This window comes from Podarcis gaigeae (genome assembly GCF_964106915.1).
Source record: "Podarcis gaigeae genome assembly, chromosome: 13".
In the NCBI taxonomy this organism is placed as follows: Eukaryota; Metazoa; Chordata; class Lepidosauria; order Squamata; family Lacertidae; genus Podarcis; species Podarcis gaigeae.
The window spans coordinates 5,505,294-5,525,520 of record NC_139689.1 but is presented as its reverse complement, the minus strand read 5'-3'; the positions used below and the strand labels follow the sequence as shown (position 1 = coordinate 5,525,520).

The 20,227-nt window shown below is 46.5% G+C and overlaps 1 protein-coding gene across 1 annotated transcript in view; it reads left to right on the top strand.

Moving 5' to 3' along the window:
* Positions 1 to 10,568, top strand: part of LOC310828808 (polyunsaturated fatty acid lipoxygenase ALOX15B-like) — a 41,820-nt gene extending 31,252 nt beyond the window's left edge. Inside the window, exons 10-14 of the mRNA XM_083706691.1 lie at positions 1,298 to 1,467; positions 2,266 to 2,387; positions 4,123 to 4,223; positions 5,413 to 5,583; positions 8,847 to 10,568. Coding sequence (XP_083562817.1) covers positions 1,298 to 1,467; positions 2,266 to 2,387; positions 4,123 to 4,223; positions 5,413 to 5,583; positions 8,847 to 9,026 — 744 coding nt within the window. The 3' untranslated portion in view covers positions 9,027 to 10,568. The remainder of the gene's footprint in view (positions 1 to 1,297; positions 1,468 to 2,265; positions 2,388 to 4,122; positions 4,224 to 5,412; positions 5,584 to 8,846) is intronic.
* The last annotated feature ends 9,659 nt before the right edge of the window (positions 10,569 to 20,227 follow it).

The following is a 20,227-nucleotide window of genomic DNA, read 5'->3' as shown; positions in this document are numbered from 1 at the left end:
CAGGCCTCCCTGCCAGATTTAAATGCATTGGGGATAGATCCCAGGTTAGTCTTCCTCAGAAGCCGATAGATATAGCTAACTTAAGCCTGTTCGTTTCAATGGATGTGCTCTGAGTACAACCCAATTTAGTAAAAGGTAAAGGGACCCCTGACCATTAGTTCCAGTCATGGCCGACTCTGGGGTTGCGGCGCTCATCTCGCTCTATAGGCCGAGGGAGCCGGCGTACAGCTTCCGGGTCATGTGGCCAGCAAGCCTAAGCCGCTTCTGGCGAACCAGAGCAGCTCACGGAAATGTCGTTTACCTTCCCATCTACCTATTTATCTACTTGCACTTTGACGTGCTTTCGAACTGCTAGGTTGGCAGGAGCAGGGACCGAGCAACGGGAGCTCATCCCGTCGCAGGGATTCAAACCGCCGACCTTCTGATCGGCAAGTCCTAGGCTCTGTGATTTAACCCACAGCGCCACCCGCATCCCACAGCCCAATTTAAATTATGTCAATACTTTCCTCTCTGTTTTTTGTAAAGTAGTATTTATTTGGTTTAAAAAATATATAAATTTATAACAAAATCAATTAAAAATCCGTATAAAGAGATTACTCTGAATCTCACCCCCCATCCCCTCCATGGGTCCTAATATCAATCAGTCCATAATACACATTTTTTTATCTATCTAAATTGTCCATAGTTTTTGCTACATTTGTTGTTGTTGTTTAGTCGTATCCGACCATTTGTGACCCAATGAACCAGAGTACGCCAGGCACTCCTGTCTTCCACTGCCTCCCGCAGTTACATTACAAGTGTGATTAAAATCCTGCTAATGTTTTCATCTGTTTGCAATGGTCTCCTGAATAAATTATTTAAAAATTCCCATTCTTTTTTAAAGTTCTTGTCCTCTTGGTTCCCGAGATTCCCAGTTAATTTTGCCATTTCAGCATAATCCATCAACTTGGTTTGCCATTCTTGGTCAAGATTGTTTCTTCCTTCCATCTCTGGGCAAATAACATCCGTGCGGCTGTTGTCGCGTACATGAACAGTCTTTTCTGGTCCTATGGGATCTCGGTACCTATAATTCCTAATAAGAAAGCTTCTGGTGTTTTTTTTTAAGCAAATGTTATTTTAAACAATTTTTTCATTTCATTATATATCATCTCCCAGAAAGTTTTTGTTACCTGACACTTCCACCACATATGACCAAAGGTACCTAAATTATAGCAATTGTTTCCAAGTCTATGGGAGTGTGCTGAGTCTATTGGGAGTGTGCTGAGTGGTCTCTCCCCCCACCCGTTTTCCGCCGCAGGCCATAGCGACCGGGCGCCGAGGGTTAGCTGTGCTTCTTAAAAAGTGCCTGGACAACCTCACCTACACGGATCTGTGCCTCCCTGAGGACATTGAGGCCCGAGGAGTCGGCTCGCTTGCCGATTACTACTACAGGGACGACGGGCTGAAGATATGGGATGCCATCGAGAGGTAAGAGAAACAGGATTCGCTGGGTGTTTTCAGCAGAATGGCTGGAGTCTTCTTCATACATCAGCCCCATGCCCACCTGCCTGTGCACGCCTGATCTCAAACTCTGCTCCCAGTTTCCAGAGTGGTTTGCCGCCATGTATGGGGTGGGGAGAGCTGCTACTCAAGAGTAAGGAATCAAAGCCCATGTAGTGCACAGACACAGACACGAATCCTGGGAATGGTAATTCCCGCCGAGCCCATATAACACCGGTCCTGAGAGATCTGCATCGGCTCCCAGTACGTTTCTGAGCACAATTCAAAGTGTTGTTGCTGACCTTGAAAGCCCTAAATGGCCTCAAAGGCCCAGTAGACCTGAAGGAGCGTCTCCACCCCCATCATTCAGCCCGGACACTGAGGTCCAGTGCTAAGGGCCTTCTGGTGGTTCACTCTCTGCGAGAAGTGAGGTTACAGGAAACCAGGCAGAGGGCCTTCTCAGTGGTGGCGCCCGCCCTGTGGAACGCTCCACCATCAGGTGTCAAGGAAATAAACTTTTTAGAAGTCATCTGAAGGCAGCCCCATTTAGGGAAGTTTTGTATGTTTGATGTTTTAATATTCTGTTGGGAGCCGCCCAGAGTGGCTGGGAAAATTGTTGTTGTTGTTATTGTTATTATAGTTCCTGCCTAATAGAGCTACAGTTCCCAGCACCCTTAAGCTCCTATGATTATTTGCAGGATGCCGTGAACTTTAAATGTGCTTTAAATGTATGGTGGGCACACAGCCTGTCTGGGGAGCCGGCCTAACTTCTCATTTTCCCCACAGCTTTGTCTCTGGCATCGTGGAACTGTACTACAAAAGCAACTTGTCTGTCCAGAGAGATTACGAGCTTCAGGCCTGGATCTGCGACATCTTCACAAAGGGCTTTCTGTCCAAGCGGTCGTCAGGTACTCCGTCAAACCCATTTCCTGCTGCTTCTTTTTTCTGCTCACTGTTTTCCTTCCTTCGGGACTTCTTAAGACAGCCCATCACACTTGGGGAAGCCTATAAAAGGTATCCACTTTCACTCACGCCCCTTAACTTAGAGGAGGAGCGCAAAACGTAACGCTGCCACACGGCTAACAATACCTCTGGTGTGCAGTCAGCTGCGATGCACCATTTCATGGAATCACAGAATTGTTGAGTTGGAAGGGACACCCAGGGTCATCTAGCCCAACCCGCTGCAAGGCAAGAATGTGCATTTAGCACGCACACCTGTTTTATTATGCTCTTCAGCCATGTCTGAGCCCCAATGCAGGTCACAGTGTGAAAACGCACAAAGGAAGCTGCAGTTAGATTGGGGGTACTTGAAGGGTGTTGCAATAAAAAAAAATAAGGTCTTATATATATAATAAATGTTCATAAATGTACCAGGCAAACACACATAAATATATTAACCACATGTCTGAAGCAGCACAGGAAAACAGCCCTGGAACCATTTTGACTCCCAAACTGACCAAATGATTTCTCTGCAAGGTCAAGGAAAATGGAAAAGCCTCCCCATTGTCTTTTCATTCACAAATCCTGTCTTAAGGGTATGTCTGTGTATGAATAGGGTGAGCCTGTGACCTGGCTCAGGAACTAAGCATTTATCATTACAAAATACTAGCCAGGCTCCCCAGGGTATCCAATCAAGTGAGCATTAACAGGTAACCTGCCAGACAGGAGGTAAACAACGCGCTCAGATTTCTGTTGTAGACTGCCCTTAGTGTGATGTAGGTATGATGTGTCTCGGGGTGGTCTTGGACTCCAGGGCTGGCAATTTAAAATGTCTATATAAGGGCAGGCACACCTGGGTTCGGGGTCCTCCTCCTTTCCTGCGTGTGAGGGGAGCACCCTGTTGCAACAGATCAATAAAGATCAGGCTTACTAGCTGCTTTGCTTCTCAATATTCTCTGGTTGGCCTCTGTTATTTTCTCCGACTGATGGAGAACCTGCAAAGGACTCTATAAGGGCAGATTTTTGTTTATTACAGTGTGTAACAGCAGAGTCTCTAGACCCCTGGCAGTTAAAGCTGTAGATCAGGTTCCTAGGCCCTTTCCTCCAGTTGATGGGGGGGCAGAAGGAGAAGCTGAGGGACTCTGAGTGACGAGATTTTTGTTTTGGGGGGGCAGCCAAATGTTTTGTTGTTTTTAAAGGAAATCAGAGTTATTGAGCTTTCCCCCTTGGATGGAAGCCAGGGAGTCCAACACTAGATGGCGCCAGAGCCAACAGCAGGCGGATTCTAGTTTGGTCTCTGTCCTTTTCCCTACTGAAGTTCCGTAACGCCAACAGCGCTGGAGCTATTTTGAAATAGCATTGTCTTTGTTTGTTTGTTTTTTTGTTTTTTCTTTATTTAGGTACGTAATTTGATATATAAACTTTGTATACATGTTGGAAATGATACCATAATATGCCCTGTAATGTAATATGATAGTGTATACATATGCGACATAAGAACGTTAATAAAAAAAGAAAAAAGAAAAAAAGTGGGACCCAAGATGCGTGGTTGGGTTAAATCCCAGGCTGGTGGGTTTGGGCAAAAGATGGCCGGGGCTTGGACTCGCTGGCTCTCATGTTCCCCTTCCAACGCTACAGCTCTATGATTCTCTGTTTGGTTGAAGATACCTGCTGTAAAGGACTTGTCCTCTCGCTTCTCTGCAGGAATCCCTTCCTCCATCCGCTCTGTTCCGGAACTCATCAAGTTTCTGACCATGGCGATCTTCACCTGCTCAGCCCACCATGCAGCTGTAAACACAGGGCAGGTAAGTGAATCTGCTCTTCTTCCTCGCCTGAGCAGGGAGTACCTGTGTCAGGAATGTTTGAAGGCGTTGATTTCCATTCTGAAACACTCTTGTCTCTTTTTTTGGTTTCACAAGTTCATTCAAACAAATAAAACTCTTAGAAATATTAGAATTGAACACGAGATTCTTCCGAATCTTTGGACTTCCCTCCGCGGGTTCTTTAAATAACTTTGTTGTTTAGTCGTGTCCGTCTCTTCGTGACCCCCTGGACCAGAGCACGCCAGGCCCTCCTGTCTTCCACTGCCTCCCGCAGTTTGGTCAAACTCATGCTGGTAGCTTTGAGAACACTGTCCCACCATCTCGTCCTCCGTCGTCCCCTTCTCCTTGTGCCCTCCATCTTTCCCAACATCAGGGTCTTTTCCAGGGAGTCTTCTTCTCTTCTCATGAGGGGACCAAAGTCTTGGAGCCTCAGCTTCAGGATCTGTCCTTCCAGTGAGCACTCAGGGTTGATTTCCTTCAGAATGGAGAGGTTTGATCTTCTTGCAGTCCATGGGACTCTCAAGAGTCTCCTTCAAAAGCATCCATTCTTCAGCGATCAGCCTTCTTTATGGTCCAGCTCTCACTTCCATACATCACTACTGGGGAAACCATAGCTTTAACTATACGGACCTTTGTTGGCAAAGTTAAATAACTTTATCAACTACATATTATAAGTTGATCCAAATTACAACCCTCCGTTCTATCCAAAGTCTTGGTGTCATTGCAGGAGTTATTTAAAGCCCGCCAGAGAGTTCAAGTGTTTAGTCTTCTTTTAAGTACATTCTATGTTTGCTCCATTCTCTACTGAAGTTCTATCTTCCTGATTTCTGATTTTCCCGGTCAGTCTTGCCATCTCTGCATTGTCCAATGATTTCATCTGCCAGTCCTCCCTCGTAGCTATCTTCTCATCTTTCCAGCTCCGAAACGTGCTGGTCACAGCGGTGCTTCTGTTCCACTGCAGTTCGACTTTTGCAAAATGCAAAAAAAAACAAAAAACCAATGCAATTTGTCTGGCTGCCTGACAAAAAAGATACTTTCTGATCTTTGGGGATAGTAAAACGAAACAACAACCGAAAAGAGGAGTGTTATGTTCTTCTGCTTTTAAATCAATAGATATGCGCTGAGTTTGCAGACTCTGTTTAACTTTCTTCTGTCCTCCCCTGGGCTGCAGTTTGAAATGGGTGCATTCATGCCCAACTTGCCATCGTCCATGAGGAAACCTCCGCCGGACGTTAAAGCCCCAGTGACCCTGAAGGAGTACCTGGACATCATCCCCGAGATGAACACCACCAGCCAAGTCCTCGCCGTCATTTGGGTCTTGCGGAACGAGAATTTTGACATGGTAAGAATGTCCAGAATGCGGCAGCGAGACTGGTGTCTGGGAGTGCCTGCCGGGACCACATAACCCCAGTCTTGAAAGACCTACATTGGCTCCCAGTACGTTTCCGAGCACAATTCAAAGTGTTGGTGCTGACCTTGAAAGCCCTGAACGGCCTCAAAGGCCCAGTATACCTGAAGGGGAGTCTCCACCCCCATCGTTCAGCCCGGACACTGAGGTCCAGCTCCGAGGGCCTTCTGGCGGTTCCCTCATTGCGAGAAGTGAGGTTACAGGGAACCAGACAGAGGGCCTTCTCGGTAGTGGCGCCCGCCCTGTGGAACGCCCTCCCTTCAGATGTCAAAGAGATAAACAACTACCTGACATTCAGAAGACATCTGAAGGCAGACCTGTTCAGGGAAGTTTTTAATGTGTGACATTTTAGTGTATTTTTGGTCTCTGTGGAAGCCGCCCAGAGTGGCTGGGGAAACCCAGCCAGATGGGCAGGGTACAAATAATAAATTATTATTAGTAGTAGTAGTAGCATATTACCAACTACAAACCTAACCTTGGTGCTGTCGACGGTGACCCTTTGCTGGCGGAGGAGCTTAACTTCTTCTTTGCTCGCTTCGAGAAGGAGCCACCTGAGACGCCGGTATTACAGCCACCAGCCCATAGGGGCCGCTCATTCACTGTAGAGGAGCATGAGGTGAGACAGGTATTGAGGATGGTGAATCCGAGGAAGGCTGCTGGACCTGATGGCATCACGGGAAAGGTGTTGAAGGGCTGTGCGGATCAGCTGGCGAGGGTCTTTACTAAGATCTTCAACAAGTCCTTACACCAGTCTATTGTCCCACCCTGCCTGAAGTCGTCAACTATTGTTCCTCTGCCTAAAAAATCCACAATCAGTAGTCTGAACGACTACAGACCAGTTGCACTGACTCCAATCATCATGAAGTGTTTTGAGAAACTGGTGCGCCGTCACATTATTTCCTGTCTTCCATCAACTTTTGACAACTACCAGTTTGCATACAGGGCAAATAGATCCACGGAAGACGCTATCACTACCACTCTCCATGCTGCTCTGTTCCATCTGGAGCAGCCGGGGAGTTATGTGAGGCTGCTGTTTGTGGATTTTAGCTCTGCTTTTAACACTATCCTCCCCCATAGACTGGTGTCCAAGCTAGAGGCGATTGGACTCTCCAACTCCACCTGTCTCTGGGTTTTGGACTTTTTGTCAGAACGTTCTCAGAGGGTTAGAGTAGGGTCACATATGTCCACAGCCCTTAGCCTTAACACCGGCTCACCACAGGGTTGTGTGTTGAGTCCCCTGCTCTATACTCTCTATACGTATGATTGTACAGCCATTTATTCCAGCAACAAAATCATCAAGTTTGCTGATGACACGACGGTGGTGGGGCTCATTTCAGGAGGGGATGAGTCCGCCTATCGGGACGAGGTGGAGCGGCTTTGTGCTTGGTGTGGAGAGAACAATCTGGCTCTTAATACGACTAAGACCAAGGAATTGGTGGTGGATTACAGGAAAAAAAAGGCGGACATTCAGCCCTTGTATATCAACGGGGAACGGGTGGAGAGGGTGGCGGAATTCAGGTTTTTGGGAGTGACTATCGATCAGGGCATGACTTGGAGCGCAAATACCACTGCTCTGGTGAAGAAGGCCCAGCAGAGAATTTATTTCCTCAGACTTTTAAAGAAGAACAATCTGAGTGAGAGACTGCTGGTGTCCTTCTACCGAGGCTCCATAGAGAGCATTCTCACATACTGTATTTGTGCCTGGTTCTCCAGCTGTACAGCTAGGAAGAGGAAGGTGCTCCAGAAGGTCATAACCACAGCCCAAAGGATTATTGGTCATCCCCTCCCATCTTTGGAAGAACTGTACGGTTCCCGTTGTCTTAGGAAAGCAAACAATATCCTGCAGGATGCATCTCACCCGGGACACAGTCTGTTTGTACTACTGCCTTCTGGCAGGAGATACAGAAACATCAAGTCAAGGACAAATAGACTGAAAAATAGTTTCTATCCAAGAGCTGTGGCCTTCTTAAATGCAGTAACTCGATAGTGTGACCTGGGAGTTTGATGGGTGTGGGTGTGGGTGTGGCTGGAATGTGGTTTGTTTGGTTGTTGTTGTTGTTTTGCTTTTGTTGTTTTTAAGGGATGGCATCTAATTTCGTTGCACTTGTGCAATGTTGCACTTGTGTAATGACAATAAAGAATCTATCTATCTATCTATCTATCTATCTATCTAGTAGTAAGCTGACAGCTATGTCTCAGCCTAAGCCACCAGATCAGCAATAAATCACATTTCACCAGTGAAGTGAGCTTGCTTCATTCAAAGCTCAGGAGACCAGGCCTAGTGAGCACACCCTCTTCATCCACACCTTTTATTTTGACAAAGTAATAATCATAAATAAATAAGAATAAAAATATGCGCATCCCGCCACCGAGACCACTGTAACTATCCAACCTCCCAAAATTTCAACACCTCTTGCGATGGTTTGACCTCTTTCCATTTTAACAGTACAAATTCTGCAAACATAATAATAATAATAATAATAATAATAATAATAATAATAATAATTTATTATTTACACCCCGCCCATCTGGCTGGGTTTCCCCAGCCACTCTAGGCGGCTTCCAACCGAATATTAAAAACAATACAGCATCAGACATTAAAAACCTCCCTAAACAGGGCCGCCTTCACTTGTCTTTTAGAAGTAAAATAGTTGTTTACCTTTCATGTCTCCTCAAAATCATTTCTCCTGCATATTGATCATGAATAGCTATATCCCACACCTCTTTATACCATTCATTCAACGTTCGTTCCCTACTAAAAAATCTACAACACTTAAAATATAAATCCGGGGACATTAAATGAAATCCAGGGACGGATTTTGTCCGGGGACAGATTTGTATATCCGGGGACCGTCCCCGGGAAAAGGGGATGTCTGGTGTTGTTGTTGTTTAGTCGTTTAGTCGTGTCCGACTCTTCGTGACCCCCTGGACCAGAGCACACCAGGCCCTCCTGTCTTCCACTGCCTCCCGCAGTTTGGTCAAACTCATCTGGTAGCTTTGAGAACACTGTCCCACCATCTCGTCCTCCGTCATCCCCTTCTCCTTGTGCCCTCCATCTTTCCCAACATCAGGGTCTTTTCCAGGGAGTCTTCTCGTGAGGTGGCCAAAGTATTGGAGCCTCAGCTTCACGATCTGTCCTGGACGTCTGGTAATAAACTAAAATGACCCTGCATCTCTTTCTCTGTTCCTGTTTGCAGAGACCTCTGGGGCAATACGACGACGAGCACTTTGTTGAGGAGGAACCGAAGCAGCTCATAACGGCTTTTCAAGAGCGCCTGGCGCACATTTCCGAAGAAATCAAGACCAGGAATAAGTCGATGAAGTTTCCGTACACCTACCTCTGCCCAGACAACATCGAGAACAGCACGTGTATATAGAAGCCGGGTTTTGCAGCGCAGCGCGTGCTTCCAGACCACACTGACTCTGCTGCGGTGCAGCCTTCTTCAACCCGGCGCCCTCCGGGTGCTCGATACTACAACTCCCACCAGCCCCCGAGTCCAAAACATCCGGAGGGCACCCAGTTGGGGTAAGGCTGCTTTTGAGTTTATGGAGAAACAGAAGCGCAGCCCCCCCATCGCTAGAGATTTCTTTGAGTGCGATTGTAAACACAGGGCAGGACCTCTGCAGCAGGCAGGCTCAGGCTGGCAGCATGCAACTTGAAGATTCACAGAACCCTTTAAAAAAGAGATCCACAAAATATAAAGTGCCTGTTTTGATTGGGGCGGCATCCTCCCTGGAGGAGCAGGGCTGCAGTTTGGGGCTGCTCCTTAGAATCACAGAATTGTAGGCAGATGACCTTTGGGAATCTCTTCCAATTCTATGATTCTGTGCAGGACGTATCAGGTTTAATCTCTGGCGTCTGACAGCTCCCAGCCAGTGTAGGCAGAAGTGATCTAGGTGGACCAACGGTCCGGCTCTGCAGAAGGCAGCTTCCTATGTTCTCGTGCAAGCTCAAGTCTGGACTACTGTAATGCGCTCTGCGTGGGGCTGCCCTTTAGAACTAGTCTGGAAATTGCAGCGGCTGCGCTCTTCCTTGCGGAGGCGAGCCCAGCTGAAGCTTCTCCTGCACGTTACATTTCCTGTATCATTTCATACCCTTCCTCACCCTCGTGCCGTAAAGGGATCAGGGGTTTGGAGAGGGAAGAACCACTTGCAGACAGCCAGGTTGCCGCTTGGCAGCGTGATTCGAACGCAGAGCTGTGTTTTCTTTCCATTTGGCAGTGGGGGGGTGGTGGTTAGAGATGTTTAGACAAAAAGGCATGGGGAGCTCATTAAAACACACACACACCAAAAAAACCAGCAAGCCAAACTCATTTCAGGCTGTGAAAGGAAAGTATGTCAATCCAGATTGCTTTGCACCTTAGCGGATTTTTCAAACAAAAACTCAATTTTCAAGCGTACGTAGTTTAAACCCGTTGCGGGCTTTGTGTCCCTTTGATTCCAGTAAGACTTCAAAATATTATTATTTTTATTTGTTAAATATGTATATTGCCCTTCATCTGAAGACCACGGGGCAGTTCACAACATAAAAATGCAAAAAAGAAACAAAACAATAACTCCCCACCCAGTAAGAGCTTGTGGATGCTGGATTGCGAATCAACTGCTTTCAGGTCAAGACAGAAAACACTTCTTAAAAAAAAAATCATTGCATTTTTGAAAACGACAGAGAAAGAATAAATTAAAAATTACACCTGAATACACAAAAAGAAAAGAAGAAAAGCAAATATTTTTTTTAAAAAAATACAATAATAAAGAGAAGAAAAAGAATTAATGATGTACACAAAATTGTTCAAAGGATACAAACCGTAATTTGAATATTCTACACAAAAGGCTCCCATAAAGAAATGACATTTATATTTCTTTTCTTCCCTTACAATCACTTGCTTTCTGTTCCAGTAAACTTGTTTGAATCCCTGTTATGTTAGTTGACTTCCCTCTATCTCTTTGCGGCTTTGACACTTCTCCTTGGTTACCAACAATCTGCATTCCTTTATTCAAATCAATTTCCCCCCCTTATATCTGCGAAATTAACCTAAGCACAACCAAGCATTATTTTTGGGACCATATTTAGTCAGGTAGTTTTTGAAGCAAGCCCATTCCATTTTGTTACCTTGTCGCCTGAGTGATGCTGTTTTTAAGCCTCTAGTAGGCATTTCTGCCACCAGCCGGCCAACTGTTGGTTGCTAGGGCAGCCTGTGTGTGTGTGTGTGTGTGTGTGTGTGTGTGTGTGTGTGTGTAGCCCTGCAGAAGTGTGTACACTAGGACCGTATCTTAACACACGTTCAACTGACATGATTTCAACCTGTGCATGGTTCAAATCCCACATGTTAAATGCAAGCAAGGCAGAGAGCTCAAGAGCTCTTTCTGTGTCAGGAAAACTCCATGCAGTTCTTTTTAGGTAAAGGTAAAGGGAGCCCTGACCATTAGGTCCAGTCGTGGCCAACTCTGGGGTTGCGGCGCTCATCTCGCTTTACTGGCCGAGGGAGCCAGCGTACAGCTTCCGGGTCATGTGGCCAGCAGGACTAAGCCGCTTCTGCTGAACCAGAGCAGCGCACGGAAATGCCGTTTACCTACCCGCTGGAGTGGTACCTATTTATCTACTTGCACTTTGATGTGCTTTCGAACTGCTAGGTTGGCAGGAGCAGGGACTGAGCAACGGGAGCTCACGCGTCGCGGGGATTCGAACCGCCGACCTTCTGATTGGCAAGTCCTAGGCTCTGTGGTTTAACCCACAGCGCCACCCGTGTCCCTACAGTTCTTTCTAGTAAGTACCATAATAATGATGATTATTTGTCAGCAGTTTGCAGAAATCAATTCTCTCTAAATGTGGTGACTTGAATTTACGAGTCAGGCGTCTCAGCAGAAGGGAGCGTTTTGGAGACTCTGCAGCTGCCCCCTGGGCTCGCTCGTCAACACTTCTGCTAAACAAGATGATTCTCTTCCTTAATTTATAACTAGTATCTTGTAAACTTTGGCTCGAAACTTGCGTTTGGCACTGCCTAGCAAAGTGCCGCATTTTTCGCTCTATAGGACGCACCGGACCACAGGAGGGGGAGAACAGGGGGAAAAAAATACTCCCCCTCTCTGCTCAACACCCCATCCATTTCTCCTCCTGCTTAGGGGCTGCGCAGAGAGGGAAAACTATGCAGCGCCTCTCCAGCGAAGCAAAGCAAAGTGTGCACCAACCCCTCTCGCTCTCCAGGCTTCAGGCAGCTATCCACCAGCCTTCCGAGCACAGCGGGAATTCCTGCTGCGCTCCGAAGGCTTGCAGATAGCTGCCTGAAGCCCCCGGAGCGCAGCCTTTGAAGCTTCCGCAGAGCAGCCGTCCGCAAGCTATAATAGCGAGACGGAGCGCTGCGCAGCGCTCCGTCTCCCTGTTCTGGCTTTGGCTTAGCCGTACAGCCTGCATTCGCTCTATAGGATGCACACAGATTTCCCCTTAATTTTTGGAGGGGGAAAAGTGTGTCCTATAGAGCGAAAAATACGGTACTCAGCCCAGCCCAGCTTCATGCAGCCTCACTGTTTAGGGGAGTTAGAACAATAAAACAATGAGATAAAACAATAAATGAAAACAACAAAACGAAGCACTAAAAGGAGTTTAGAAATAAAATGGAAGAGAGGATGGAAACAAATGCTAAGCGTTGGTTATAGAGCAGAAACTTGCCTTAGAGTTGGCCTTAGAGCTCAAAACCCAGCTTCAGGCATTCAGCAGCCATCTTCAACCCCCCCACCAACCCCATGCAGAAAGAGCTTTTCAGCTCTCTTCCTTCCTTGAGACCCACTCTGCATCCCGACTCCAGAAAGCGAAGGATGCTCGGGGGGGGGGGGAGCAGTCCAAATAGACATGCCATATTTTTCGCTCTATAAGATGCACCAGACCATAAGATGCACCTAGCTTTTGGAGGAGGAAAACAGGAAAAAATTAATCTGAATCCCAGAAGCCAGAACAGCTAGAGGGAACGCTGCATTCGCTGTGCAGCGATCCCTCTTGCTGTTCTGGCTTCTGCGAAAGCAACGCAAAGCCTCTTCAGGGCAGGGGGAACGTTCTTCCCACTAACCTGAGCACGGCTATCCCAGAAGCCAGAACAGCAAGAGGGATCGCTGCGCAGAGAAAACAACAACCCCTCTTGCTGTTCTGGCTTCTGGGATAGCTGCGCAGCCTGCACTCGCTCCATAAGATGCACACACATTTCCCCTTACTCTTTAGGAGGAAAAAAGTGTGTCTTATAGAGCGAAAAATACGGTATTTTTGCATCTGTGAGGCCCTGGGAACCAAACCCCTGAGTCAGATGCGATTGTACTGTGCAAGAAGCCATGTTGAGAGTGTTTGTGTGTGATTTATTCTGGATGTGCTCAGAGATTGCAGCCCAAACCCTCGCCTTGCCCCAGCCCTGAACTCTCGCCGATGGTCTTCTGCCAGAAATGTGATTAATGCTTGCGCTTTCCCTTTTTTCTCCGTTTCCCGGCATGCGAAACTCTGCTACCGTAATTCTCTCGAGGCCTTTGCATCAGCCTAACCTCGTTCCCCTAGCCTACTGTTTACCAAGTAATGTCGGAGGTTAAAATACACTGGGGGTTTTTGCCGCTGTCGATTTTGTACCGGTGTTTGTCCTATCGACTTTCTGATTAGCAAAACAATGGAAATGGAAGGTATAAAGTCTCAGGGCCTATCTAGCTCTTGTTTCCGTGGCTGACAAAAAGACAGGAGCACAGGAAAGCAGCTGGGACAGAGTCAGACCCTTCGTCGGTCTAGTTCAGAAACGTTGGCACACAACCTCAAAGCTCCTCCACCTATATATTTAGCATTCATCCTGATTTGATCACACAAAGTTTACGCAGAGGTTAGGTTAAATCCTGTCTTTCCTGAGCACTTATACTGATTTGTTTTGTGGGGAGGCTGGAAGCCAACAATTTTATTGTGAGGTCCTCAAAATAAAATAAAAATACATCTTCCTGTTAAACATTCTGCACTTTGCAGTACATTTGTTCATCATTTTCCAAACCACAAAAAGTTCATTTTTTAAAAAAAACATTTTTGACCCAGTTCCATTTCACAAACCTACATTTCCCAGAATGCACTGGGGAAGTTCGTTCGTCAAAGGAAGTATTGGTTTGGCGTCTCCAAAAAGGAACTAATTCTGGCCTGCATTTGTCCCTTTGCAAGCAAACGAGCTACAGTGGTACCTCAGGTTACATACGCTTCAGGTTACAGACTCCGCTAACCCAGAAATAGTGCTTCAGGTTAAGAACTTTGCTTCAGGTTGAGAACAGAAATCGTGCTCCGGCGGCACGGCAGCAGCGGGAGGCCCCATTAGCTAAAGTGGTGCTTCAGGTTAAGAACAGTTTCAGGTTAAGAACAGACCTCCGGAACAAATTAAGTACTTAACCCGAGGTACCACTGTAGTTTGGTTCATCTTCCGTTCCCAGTTCAAGACACGTTCATCCAAATGATCGCGGGAAAAGAAAAGAAAATTCAGCATTCAGAATGCTACAAAGATATCTCTCCAGAGAAATCCATTTCATTGCACATTGATGATTATTTGTGCTCATGGTGCTAAAGGGGTGGCCATAGACTCATAGAACTGTAAAAAAAATAAAAAGTAAAGGCAAAGGACCCCTGACAGTTAAGTCCAGTCACGAACGACTCTGAGGTTGCGGCGCTCATCTCGCTTTCCTGGCTGAGGGAGCCGGTGCTTGTCCGTAGACAGTTTTTCCAGGTCATGTGGCCAGCATGACTAAGCCGCTTCTGGCAAAACCATAGCAGCACATGGAAACACCGTTTACCTTCCCGCCGGAGCAGTACCTATTTATCTACTTGCACTGGTGTGCTTTCAAACTGCTAGGTTGGCAGGAGCAGGGACCGAGCAACGGTCAGGGATTTGAACCGCCAACCTTCCGATCGGCAAGCCCTAGGCTCTGTGGTTTAGACCGCAGTGCCACCTGCACCCCATAGAACTGTAGAGGACAAAAAAATCCCTGCACCCAGTGCTTTTTTTCTTTAAAAAAAACCCAAAAACGTTTAGAGGTACTCTCATTTTCCTACTCATATTGAAATACTGGCCTTCAACGAGGCCAAACTTAGATTCACAAAATGTTTAGGGGTATGTGTACCCCTGTGTACACCCCCCCCCCCGGAAAAAAATGAAGGAAATGGCGAAGCTGGCATTCAAAGCCCTTCCTATAATTTCAAAGGAAAAGGTTACCAATCCATTTTAAATTCTTTAATTGTGATGTTTCAGCAGCCAGCCATTTCGTAGGAAGCACATGGAGTGTTTATTCCTTTATTGTAAATGGAACCTTACACTGTCTACTGAGAAGTAAGTCCCTCTGTATTAAATGGAGCTTACTCCCAGGTAACTGGGTAAAGACCGCACAGCCTTCTTAAATCTTAAGCATTTTTACTCAGAACTAACTCTCTCTGAGTTCAGTCGGATTTTCTGGTATGCTCTTGATCATTCTTACAGTTTCCATTATTATTATTATTATTATTATTATTATTATTATTATTATTTCCAACCTTTCCAACCTTTCCCCCCTGACAGGGACTCAGGGCTGCTTACAGCTAAAACTTTATTTCATTCTATTTATCTGTGGAAGGTTTTTGCACGCGATCCCTTCCCTCACACATTTCCCCCTTACAACATTCCTGCGAGGTAGGGTTAGGCTGAGAGGTTGCACTTGGCTCAAGGTGACAGATGTGTGCAGCGAGATCAAACGGGAGAAGCCTAAAGTCCCTGTTTTCATCAGAGAAATGTTGGAGGCCACAAGCACCCCTTCTCCCCTCTCCCAGGAGTAGAAAGTGGGTATCCGCTTAAGAAATCGGCGAGATCCCGAGGCAAAAGCCATTCAGAAGACATTTGTGTGCGACAACAAGGAGCTCTTGAGTTTTGCAAAATGAGCACTCCCTTGTCAGGTAACTTATTCTGCCAAAGTCTTCCTAGGAATCTGGTGGCTTTGTGTACATTTGATCTGCCTCAGATCTACCCGCTACCCCACCCTTCTTGGGAACATATCAAGCTGTCGGAGGGCCCAGTTCCAGGCCATTTACATACTGTAAGCTCTTTCACCAGCAGAAGAAACAGGAAGAGATAAGATCAGTCATAAACTACCTGTTTCCCATCCCTTATCTCCCCATAAAATTCATTCCAGCCACAACAACAGCAGAGAGAGTTAACGAGCTTTCCCAACCACCCCGTTTATTGTGCTTTGATAAAAAGCTGTGCTCGCGATAGTATTATCAGGGCAAGTGTACAGAGGCCCTATTTCAATACAGTTTGTGCCTGCTGAAAATTCTCTATGCCATGAACGCTCCAATTCAGGGTTTTTTGGTCCCTTCTGGGTGTCAATAATGCAGTAACTTCAAGAAAACATCACAAAAGCTGGCTATTAAGCAGACGTTTGGTGGTTTGAGCCCATCCAGGGATAGCCGCATGCAGGATTCTACGATTCTGATATGCAGACAGTCCACAATAAATCAGCCATCATTCAAAATACAGTGGTAGCAGAGACATCACCTTGCCAACAAAGGTCCCTATAGTTAAAGCCATGGTTTTCCCAGTAGTGATGTATGGAAGTGAGAGCTGGACCATAAAGAAGGCTGATCGCTGAAGAATTGATGCTTTTGAATTCTGGTGCTGGAGGAGACTCTTGAGAGTCCCATGAACTGCAAGAAGATCAAACCTCTCCATTCTGAAGGAAATCAGCCCTGAGTGCTCACTGGAAGGACAGATCCTGAAGCTGAGGCTCCAAGACTTTGGCCACCTCATGAGAAGAGAAGACTCCCTGGAAAAGACCCTGATGTTGGGAAAGATGGAGGGCACAAGGAGAAGGGGACAACAGAGGACGAGATGGTTGGACAGTGTTCTCGAAGCTACCAGCATGAGTTTGACCAAACTGCGGGAGGCAGTGGAAGACAGGAGTGCCTGGCGTGCTCTGGTCCAGGGGGTCACGAAGAGTCGGACACGACTAAACGACTAAACGACAACAGCAACCTTGGTTCTCGAACTTAATCTGTTCCGGGAGTCTGTTTGACTCCTTTGTTTGAAAACCAAAGCACAGCTTCTGATTGGCTGCGGGAGGTTCCTGCACTCAAGCGTTGGACGTTCGTCTTCCAAAAAACATTCACAAACCGGACACTCACTTCTGTGTTTGCGGCGTTCGGGAGCCAAGCCATTACAGTACCAAGGTACCATTGTACTGTGAGACCGACAAAAATACAACAAAACGTTTTCTAAAACGGCAAGTGCAGCAGTTCCCAGGATTCTTTGCGGGAAGCCAGGACCGTTTAAAGCGTTGCGATACTGCTCTGAATGTATAGGGCAGGTTTTAACCATTTAGCGGCCGTATGCTGAGCTGGGGGCAGCTTCTGAGACATCTCCAAGGGCAGCCCCAAGTTGACGGCATTGCAGTAATCCGGAGGGGGAGGGAGGAAGGTTCAGAGCGGCAGGTGCTGCCATCAATCTGTTTGCCAAAGGTGGCTTATCTGGAAGAGTGCAGGCGAACCGACGGCACTTGGTCTGGTTTATTGACAGCAACCCCTGAAATGGCCTCACGCTTCAGTTCAACACATTTTTAATACAGCGTTACCTTGGGTTAAGTACTTAATTCATTCTGGAGGTCCGTACTTAACCTGAAACTGTTCTTAAGCTGAAGCACCACTTTAGCTAGTGGGGCCTCCTGCGCCACCGGAGCACGATTTCTGTTCTCATCCTGAAGCAAAGTTATTAACTTGAGGTACTATTTCTGGGTTAGCGGAGTCTGTAACCTGAAGCATATGTAACCTGAAGGGTATGTAACCTGAGGTACCACTGTACTTAAAAAAAATGAGCCTTGCAGTGTTTGGGGTCCCTTACGCCGTTTCTGCTGAGGGGGTGAGGGCTGGACGTCTGCCCCCCCAAGCCCTCGCCTGGCGTCCCCGCTGCACTCGGTGCCTTTCGTGAGAAAACACAGCTTTCACGAAAATAAACTTTCCCAAGAAAGCTTTCTTCCGCCGCAAGCCTGGAGGGAAGTGAAACAGGGTGACAGGACGTTTGTCTTCTGCACCCCCCCCCCCAATGTCACAGAGACAGGGCCCAGGAGTCACCAGGACGGACTTGCAGCTGGCCCCATTTGTGGTTGTTTCCTGGTTCACTGCCCTTGCCCTTGTCGTCGTCGTCCCCCTTTTGGGGAAGTCTTAGAGTGCCTTTTTACAAATCCTATCCCTGCTTGCATGCCACATTAATTTCCGGTGTGATTTCTCGAGGCGTGGCCTTGTTAATTTCATCATCATCAATCTTTATTATGGTCCAGAGGCCCAACAAATCATTACAAAACAATACACAATTCATACAGCCTACCTCCAGGTTAAACAAGCATTTTGTTCTTGCAACCACCAATAAAAACTTTGCCACTGCTAATGTTCTAGCGTTTGTCCGGTCTTCCAATAGGAACCTGACATAGTGAGCCTCTGATTTTCCCAGGAAAGGTACCAGCAAGGGTAATATCAGTTCAGCCCTGGCTTGCTCATATTTTGCACAGTGTAACAAAATATGTTTTATAGAACTGATGTCTTGAGCAACGAGCAAAGTCTGTCCTGGCAGGGAACTCCTCTCAACCTGCCATCCAACACTGCAGAAGGAAAAACGTTTAGTCTGGCTTTGGTGAAAAGCCTTCGATAGTTTGGTACTGTCAGGTTTTTAATGTAAGATGTTAACTTAAAGACATACCCATATTGTACTCCTACTGCCTGCGGACTACAGACTGTGTGTGATCGAGATTGCAAGTCACTGTGTCCATTATCCCATAATCTTTGCTTTAACGTCTTTTGGGCGCCTTCATAACCCAGGTAATACGCTTGGGGGGGGTGACAGACCAATAGAGGTGGCTTTTTTAGCCATGGTTTTCTGTTAATCTCTTGCAGCAAAACCAGCGAGGGTTTTTGTTGTTAACCTTTGGAACTCTCTCCCACAGGAGGCAGAGATGGCCACAAACCTAGGCAGCTTTGGAAGAGGAATGGGCAAATTAATGGAGGAGAAGGCTTTTGATGTCAGGAGTGGGTGACAGGAGCCGCTCAGCAATAACTCGCAGAACATTAGTTAACTCTCTTCGTTCAACAAACCAAAACAGCTCAAAAGTCCAGGCCTGGCGAGCACAGCAACTCTTCTCAGTCGATCTTGCTGTTATGTACTGAAGTTCTCACCCTGGGCCAGCAGGGGGATAGATAGTTTTCACTCAGGTCCACATATGCAAATAAGGAATTGAAACTGACGTTCAGTGATTGGATAGTTACAGAAAGTTGTTACTGTTGCTTTGTAGTTGAGCTCCATATAAGCAGGTTGGCTGAACCCTTCAGTTCAGTTCTGTTCTGGCCTGTGAATAAACAAGAGCTGTTTGAAGAATTGCTATGTCGTCTGATATGTTCACCCACAACTTAACACTTGCCCCAATGAGACTGTCCTTCCCACAGCTCTGAAACTCTCCTCCTCTCCCAGATCGTTGCGAAGCAAGCTGAGACTACATTGTTGTGCCTGCCTTTGCTCCTCCTTCTTCATACCTCTTCTGGTTCTGGGAGACCAGGACGGAGGGGAGCTAGTCACAGCAGGAGGGGGAGACCCCCCTGGCTTCTTCGCCAGCCTGCCTCACCTCTGCCTCTTAGCTCCCATCCTCTTCAGCCTCTCATCCAGTCTCCTCTTCTGCCTCTCATTCTGTTGTGTTTCCCCCCAAAAAAATATTAAGTTTTTCACAATTATAGCACCTATCAGAACATATAACACAAAAAGGAAGAAGAAAATAAAAATAAATAAAGAGTGCATCAAAAAGGAAAACAGTACAGTCTACCACCATAAAAGAAATAAACAGTAAAAGCAAACTTAATCCTTTAAAAGCCCATACTGTACTTATTTACATGTTTGTTCACTTCCTCTATTCCCTCCCTTCTGAATTTCCTTGTACAATGGTACCTCGGGTTACATACGCTTCAGGTTACATACACTTTAGGTGACACACTCCGCTAACCCAGAAATAGTGCTTCAGGTTAAAAACTTTGCTTCAGAATGAGAACAGAAATCGGGCTCTGGTGGCGCAGCAGCAGCGGGAGACCCCATTAGCTAAAGTGGTGCTTCAGGTTAAGAACAGTTTCAGGTTAAGAACAGACCTCCGGAACGAATTAAGTACTTAACCCGAGGTACCACTGTATCTGTATGTAACAGCTTTCCAATATCATTCTTTAGCCAAAATATTTATGGTTATTGTCTAATTTATTCCCTTTTCTTACTTTCTAACCCTCTTTTATTTAATAAATCCTATTTTAATCCTAGGCCTATTTAATCCTAAGCACTTTCAAGTGCTATCTATTTTTTTATATTACAATATTTATTGAAATAGTCTTTAAATTTCTTCCAATCTTCTTGGTATTCCTCTTCTTTCTGGTTGCAGATTCTTCCAGTCAGGTCAGCTAGCTCCGAGTAATCCATCATCTTCATCTTCCCTTCTGCCTCTCGTTCTGGACTGCTCTCTGCCACAGCCTCTTCCTGCTCACGGTGAGCTGTTGCCTCTTCAGCTTCCGGCACCTCTCCCCCCAGTCTGCTCCCTCTTCTCCCTC